General features: G+C 49.6%; 2 protein-coding genes across 2 annotated transcripts in view; both read left to right on the forward strand.

Moving 5' to 3' along the window:
* The first annotated feature begins 219 nt into the window (after window positions 1-219).
* LOC132464416 (transmembrane emp24 domain-containing protein 6-like) lies at window positions 220-3,911 on the forward strand. Its single transcript, XM_060060774.1, has 4 exons — window positions 220-775; window positions 1,149-1,275; window positions 2,476-2,651; window positions 3,188-3,911. Exons 1-4 carry the CDS (start codon window positions 557-559, stop codon window positions 3,419-3,421), a joined length of 756 nt encoding a protein of 251 aa, XP_059916757.1. The 5' UTR covers window positions 220-556; the 3' UTR covers window positions 3,422-3,911.
* A 105-nt stretch (window positions 3,912-4,016) lies between these two features.
* Window positions 4,017-7,045, forward strand: part of LOC132464417 (transmembrane emp24 domain-containing protein 6-like) — a 3,838-nt gene continuing 809 nt past the window's right edge. Inside the window, exons 1-3 of the mRNA XM_060060775.1 lie at window positions 4,017-4,583; window positions 4,776-4,902; window positions 6,867-7,000. Coding sequence (XP_059916758.1) covers window positions 4,386-4,583; window positions 4,776-4,902; window positions 6,867-7,000 — 459 coding nt within the window. The 5' untranslated portion in view covers window positions 4,017-4,385. The remainder of the gene's footprint in view (window positions 4,584-4,775; window positions 4,903-6,866; window positions 7,001-7,045) is intronic.

Below are 7,045 nucleotides of genomic sequence, written 5' to 3' on the forward strand. Positions count from 1 at the left end.
GGAGCAGCGGGGTGTGTCCATACCCAACAGTACATACAATAAACAAAAGAAAAACACGCACACACTCGCAAACATACACCATCAGCCCTGCAGAAAATAAAAAATAAAAATCCTTTCCAGGTATTAAAACAAGAGGATACAGTTCAAGGAGGGGTTAAACCATTCAAGAGTTATGGATGCCGGGACAAAACTTGACAGGGCTCTGTTTGTCCTTACTGTGTCTCTCTCATTCTGTGTGTGTCTCTCTCTCTCTGTCTCTCTCTCTCTGTCTCTCTCTCTCTCTGTGTCACTGTGTGTGTGTGTGGTTACCTATATTCACTCACTCACACTCTCAGACTGTGTGTAAGAGAGAGATTGTGTGTGTGAGAGTGGACCAGATGTTCCCAGCAGGTCAATCATCAGCTCGTCTCCAGTGCTGCCAGTCGGACGAGGGAACGAGCAGAGGGCCAGTATGACCATTTAGAGACTGGTTAGAGACCAGTTAGACGACAGTCGACAGCAATAGTCTAGTACAAGTACTAGTAGAATTAACTAGCACTAGTAGTAGACCTCCAGTATGGCTCCCCAGCTCCCCTCGTGTCTCCTCGTGGTGGTCCTGGTCCTGGTGGGTCCTGCCAGTCCTGGACCCTCGAAAGACTTGAACCCGGGTATGACGGACCAGGACCTGTTCTGGGGCCAGGACCAGTACGACTTCTCAGTGGTCCTCCACGGCTCCGGGCAGGACTGCTTCTGGCACTTCGCCCACAAGGGAGAGACCTTCTACCTCAGCTTCCAGGTAAGGCCTTACCTAGCCCTACCTAGCCTTACCTTATCCTACCTAGCCCTAATTAGCCCTACCTAGCCTAACCTAATCCTACCTAGTCCTACCTAGCCTTACCTAATCCTACCTAGCCCAACCTTGCTTAACCTAATCCTACCTAGCCCATTCCTAGTCTTACCTAGTCTTACCTAGCCTTACCTAATCCTACCTAGCCTTACCGGCTAGTCCTAACTAGACTTACCTAGCCCTACCTAGTCTTACCTAACCCCGCCTAGCATTACCTAGTCCTACCTTATTCTATTTAGCCCTACCTAGCCTTACCTAGCCCTACCTAGCCTTAGCTAGCTCTACCTAGGTCCTCTGGGTGACTCTCCCTGTCCTCCCTCAGGTCCTCTGGGTGACGGGCGTCGGCCATGACAGCCATCTCTCGGTGACGGTGAATTCTCCCAGCAGTCTGCTCGTGTCCACTGTGGACGACGCCTCCGGTCAGGTGGACTTCAAGACGGAGGAAACGGGTGAACTAACCATCTCTTCCCTGATACCTAACTAACCATCTCTAACCTGATACCTAACTAACCATCTCTAACCTGATACCTAACCAACCATCTCTAACCTGATACCTACGTAACCATCTCTAACCTGATACCTAAGTAACCATCTCTAACCTGATACCTAACTTACCATCTCTAACCTGATACCTAACTTACCATCTCTACCCTGATACCTAACTAACCATCTCTAACCTGATACCTAACTAACCATCTCTAACCTGATACCTAAGTAACCATCTCTAACCTGATACCTAACTTACCATCTCTACCCTGATACCTAACTAACAATCTCTAACCTGATACCTAACTAACCATCTCTAACCTGATACCTAACTAACCATCTCTAACCTGATACCTAACCAACCATCTCTAACCTGATACCTACGTAACCATCTCTAACCTGATACCTAACTTACCATCTCTAACCTGATACCTAACTTACCATCTCTACCCTGATACCTAACTAACCATCTCTAACCTGATACCTAACTAACCATCTCTAACCTGATACCTAAGTAACCATCTCTAACCTGATACCTAACTTACCATCTCTACTCTGATACCTAACTAACCATCTCTAACCTGATACCTAACTTACCATCTCTAACCTGATACCTAAGTAACCATCTCTAACCTGATACCTAACTTACCATCTCTACCCTGATACCTAACTAACCATCTCTAACCTGATACCTAAGTAACCATCTCTAACCTGATACCTAACTAACCATCTCTAACCTGATACCTAACTTACCATCTCTAACCTGATACCTAACTTACCATCTCTAACCTGATACCTAACTTACCATCTCTAACCTGATACCTAACTTACCATCTCTAACCTGATACCTAACTTACCATCTCTAACCTGATACCTAACTTACCATCTCTAACCTGATACCTAACTTACCATCTCTAACCTGATACCTAGCTAACCAACGTAATCCTGAGGATGTCTTCCTGTCCCCGGGTCAGGGCCAACCTCAGGGGAATCACAGGATGAGGGTTAGGGTCAGGGTTAGGGCTAACCTAAACCTCAGCCTAACCCTCACCCTCTGTCACTCAGGGGGTTAGGGTGATGGTTAGGGTGAGTGTTAGGGCTAGGGTTAGGGTGAGGGTTAGGGTGAGGGTGAGGAAGTTGTAACCCTGTCCCCGTGTCCCCAGGTTTCTACCAGATGTGTTTCAACAACTTCCACAACCGCTTCGGCTCCATGCAGATCTCCCTGAGCTTCGGGGTCTCCTACGACGGCGAGGCGCCAGGCGGGACCAAGGAGGAGCAGCAGAAGGAGGAGGAGGAGGAGGCGCGGCAAAAGCTGAACAGCACACTGGCTGTCATTGAGGTACGAGCAGAACTCAAACCCTAACCCTGGTGACTAACCCTAACCCTCCTAGTGACTTACCCTAACCATCCTAGTGACTAGCCCTTACCCTCCAATTGACTAACCCTGACCCTCCTAGTGACCGCTGACTAACCCTAACCCTCCTAGTGACTAACCCTAACCCTCCTAGTGACTAGCCCTAACCCTAACCCTTCTGTTGACTAACCCTAACCCTCCTTGTGACTAACCCTCCTAGTGACTAACCCTCCTGGTGACTAACCCTCACCCTCCTGGTGACTAACCCTCCTGGTATCTAACCCTCCTAGTGACTAACCCTCCTGGTGACTAACCCTAACCCTCCTAGTGACCAACCCTCCTGGTGACTAATCCCAATCCTCCTGGTGACTAACCCTAACCCTCCTAGTGACTAACCCTCCTAGTGACTAACCCTCCTGGTGACTAACCCTCCTAGTGACTAACCCTCCTAGTGACTAACCCTCCTGGTGACTAGCCCTAACCCTCCTGGTGACTGCTGACTATAACCCTTGTGTTGCTAGGCGACGTCGTACCGCGTGGAGAAGCACGTCTTCCACATGTTCCGCTTCTACAACTTGGGCCGCATGCGACGGAGCGCCGACTCCTTCCTGCAGCAGGCGGCCGGCCGCTACGTCACCGGCTGGTCGGCCGCGCAGAGCGTCCTCATCCTGGGGGCCGGCTACCTGCAGCTCTTCTTCCTCAAGCGACTCTTCATCAGCAAGTCGGACTCCAACCTGGAAAAAACACGCTGCTGAGACTAACCCCAGCCTAACCCTAGCCCCAGTCTAACTCCAGTCTCACCCTAACCCCAGTCTAACTCCAACACCAGTCTATCCCTAACACACTCTAGTTTCACCCTAACCACAGTCTAACCCTAACACTAGTCCAACCCTAACCCTAGTCCAACCCTAACTCTGGTCAAACCCTAACCCTAGTCCAACCCTAACCCTAGTCCAACCCTAACTCTGGACAAACACTAACCCTAGTCCAACCCTAAGCCTAGTCTAGCCCTAGTCTAACGCTAGTCTTAACCTAACCCTGGTCCAACCCTCCCTCTGTCTAGTCTCTAATCCCTTACAGCGGCACAAGTCGAACCCTACCTCTTGAAGCATCCTGATGCAGCCCAAGTCCTAGTGACTAACCCTGACTCAGTTAGAGTTTATTCCTTTATTTAATTGACATTGGGGTGTTCTGTCATCCTGACCATGGTTTGTGAATAAAGTGCGACTGGATCAACTGGTTTGGTTTGTGGTTTGTGAGGGCACTCGGAGCAGAGCTCTTTATCTCCTCTGAACCGGGCGTGGAGCCAGCCCTGAAGGGGCAGAGCTCCTAGCCCTGGAGGTCAGAGCCTCCAGTTAATCATTTCCTCTGAGCTGGAATCAGTCTCAAGGTTCCTCAAGGACCTCCTCAGATAAGCAGCCCTCCTGGTGAGCAGACAGACCAGCAGACCTCCTGGTGAGTGGACAGACCTCCTGGTGGAGCAGACAGACCTCCTGGTGGAGCAGACAGACCTCCTGGTGAGCAGACAGACCTCCTGGTGGAGCAGACAGACCTCCTGGTGAGCAGACAGACCGCCTGGTGAGCAGACAGACCAGCAGACCTCCTGGTGGAGCAGACAGACCTCCTGGGGAGCAGACAGACCAGGCTCCAGTAGACCAGGGTATTGACCAGTGGACCAGGGTCTGGACCAGTAGACCACTAGGCGTAGACCAGAAGAGGATGCGGGTCCTGCTGCTGCTGCTGCTGTCTGCTGATTGGACGCAGGCCCAGAAGTCGGAGCCAGGGCTCGGCGGGTCTGGGGGGGGGGGGTTCAGGGGAGCGGACCGCTACGACTTCGCCCTGGTGGTCCCCGCGGCCACACAGGAATGTTTCTGGCATTTTGCCCACCAGAGCGGAAACTTCTACCTGGACCACATGGTGGGTGTAACTGGGAATACTGGTAAGGTGACCTGTGTGCGTGTTTCTGTCTGTGTGACCTGTGTGTGTGTGTGTGAAGGTTCAGTGGGTGAGTGTGCGTGTGTATGTGTGTGTGTGTGTGTGTGTGTGTGTGTGTAGGTCCAGTGGGTGACCTGTGTGTGTGTGTGTGTGTGTGTGTGTGTGTGTGTGTAGGTCCAGTGGGTGACTGGGATGGCGTCTGATCACCGATTGGCTGTGAGGGTTCTGTCTCCAGACGGCTCTCTCATATCTTCCTCCTACCAGGTCATAGGTCAAATCCACTTCGAGACCCAAACCACAGGTACACTCTCTCCCTATATAGCTCTCTATATAATTCCCTTTATTGGTGGTCAGTATAGTGCATTATTCTGGTTCCCTATATAGTACACTATAATGGTGGTCAGTAAAGTGCACTATTCTGGTTCCCAATATAGTACACTATATTGGTGTTAAGTATAGTTCACTACTCTGGTTCCCTATATAGTACACTATAATGGTGGTCAGTAAAGTGCACTATTCTGGTTCCCTATATAGTACACTATATTGGTGTTAAGTATAGTTCACTACTCTGGTTCCCTCTATAGTGCACTATTGTGGTTCTCTATGTAGTTCACTATTACATGAACATTCAGGGCATTTTGCAGATTTTTTTATCCAAGGTTTTATCCATCTGTCAGAAGAAAGAGAATAAAACAAATATTGGATGGTACAGCGATATATACAGGCACTAACAATCGCTAGGATAACCGATTCCCTGCAAACAACAAACATAGCTAGGATAAGATGCTACACAATGCAAAGTACTACATTAGTACCAGGACCAAACATAAAATAAGTAGGTAAGAGTGGTGTTTTTCGGGGAGTAACGGAGGAGGGGGGTAAGGAGAGAGGCTATGCAGAGTCCAGGTGAACTCTGAACAGGTGAGTCTTGAGTCTCCTGCGGGAGCTGGTGAGCGACTCTGATGTCCTGACATCGGCAGGGAGCTCGCTCCACCATCGTGGTGCCGAAAACCGAAGAGTTGAGTAGCTGAGTGACGTCGGCGTAGTACTGATGGGAGAAACCGTGTGATGCGATTACTGAGCCTAATTATCTGTTTACTAGTATATAGGGAGAACAGAACGGGTCCCAGTATAGAGCCTTGAGGGACACCAGTGTCAAAAGTGCAGGGTTTGGACAAGGAGCCCATCCATGTGACCTGATAGGTGCGATTCGTAAGGTAAGTTTTGAACCAGGATAGTGCAGAGTCAGCAATGCCGAGTTCAATGCGAGTGGGGAGGAGGATCTGGCGGTTCACCGTGTCGAACGCTGCGAGGTCGAGGAGTAAGAGAACCGATGAGAGGGACGAGGCTCTGGCAGCACGGAGTGACTCAGTCACCGCGAGGAGAGCAGTCTCAGTGCCTTCTTGAAGCCTGACTGATGAGGGTCAAGCAGATTGTTGTGTGAGAGATAGGAGGACAGTCGATTGAAGATGGCACAATCCAGAATTTTAGAAAGGGATGAAAGAAGAGATATCGGTCCGTAGTTCTGGATGTCGGTGGTGCGAAGGGTCAATTTCTTGAGGAGCCGCTTCAATCTGGCAGTCTTGAAGGTTAAGACCTGAAGTGAAGGAAGAGTTGATGAGGGTGGTAGGATGGCAGGATGTCGCTCGAGACGGCCAGGGGAGGAGCCCTTAAGAAGGACAGCTAATGACTAGACCTTAAGAAGAACAGCTAATGACTAGACCTTAAGAAGAACAGATAATGGCTAGCCCTTAAGATTAACATATAATAGCTAGCCCTTAGGAAGAACAGCTAATGGCTAGACTTTAAGAAGAACAGCTAATTACCAGCCCTTAAGAAGGGCAGCTAATGACTAGCCCTTAAGAATAAAAGCTTATAGCTAGCCCTTAAGTGCAGATACAAGCTCAGGCAGCCTTAGCTAAAACCTACAATCAAGTCTATTTTCCACACATGGTGATTCCCATATGGTGCACTATCCTGGTTCCCTATGTCGTGCACTAATCTGGTTCCCTATGTCACACACTTATCTGATTCCCTATGTAGTGCACTATTCTGGTTCCCTATGTTGTGCACTAATCTGGTTCCTTATGTCGTGCACTAATCTGGTTCCCTATTTCGCGCACTAATCTGGTTCCCTATGTCGTGCACTATTCTGGTTCCCTATGTCGTGCACTATTCTGGTTCCCTATATATCACACTTATCTGATTCCCTATGTCGCGCACTAATCTGGTCTATATGTCGTACACTATTCTCCCTGTGTTCAGGGTTCTACCAGATGTGTTTGGGGAACCAGAACCGGCTCGGGGCGGTTCGGGTCTTCCTGAACTTCGGGGTCGTATACGGAGGTCAAGAGGTCACGGAGGTCAACGGGGTCAACAGCTCTCTGCTCAACATACAGGTAGATATACTGCTGGTAGAACTACAGTACTGACACAGTACTGCT

This window comes from Gadus macrocephalus, chromosome 9, assembly GCF_031168955.1.
Source record: "Gadus macrocephalus chromosome 9, ASM3116895v1".
Lineage (NCBI taxonomy): Eukaryota > Metazoa > Chordata > Actinopteri > Gadiformes > Gadidae > Gadus > Gadus macrocephalus.

Coding starts and splice junctions, on each gene's coding strand:
- LOC132464416 (XM_060060774.1), top strand. CDS start 557: ATGGCTCCCCAGCTCCCCTCGTGTCTCCTCGTGGTGGTCCTGGTCCTG. Junction 776..1,148: donor CCTTCTACCTCAGCTTCCAG/GTAAGGCCTTAC, acceptor GTCCTCCCTCAG/GTCCTCTGGGTGACGGGCGT. Junction 1,276..2,475: donor CTTCAAGACGGAGGAAACGG/GTGAACTAACCA, acceptor CCGTGTCCCCAG/GTTTCTACCAGATGTGTTTC.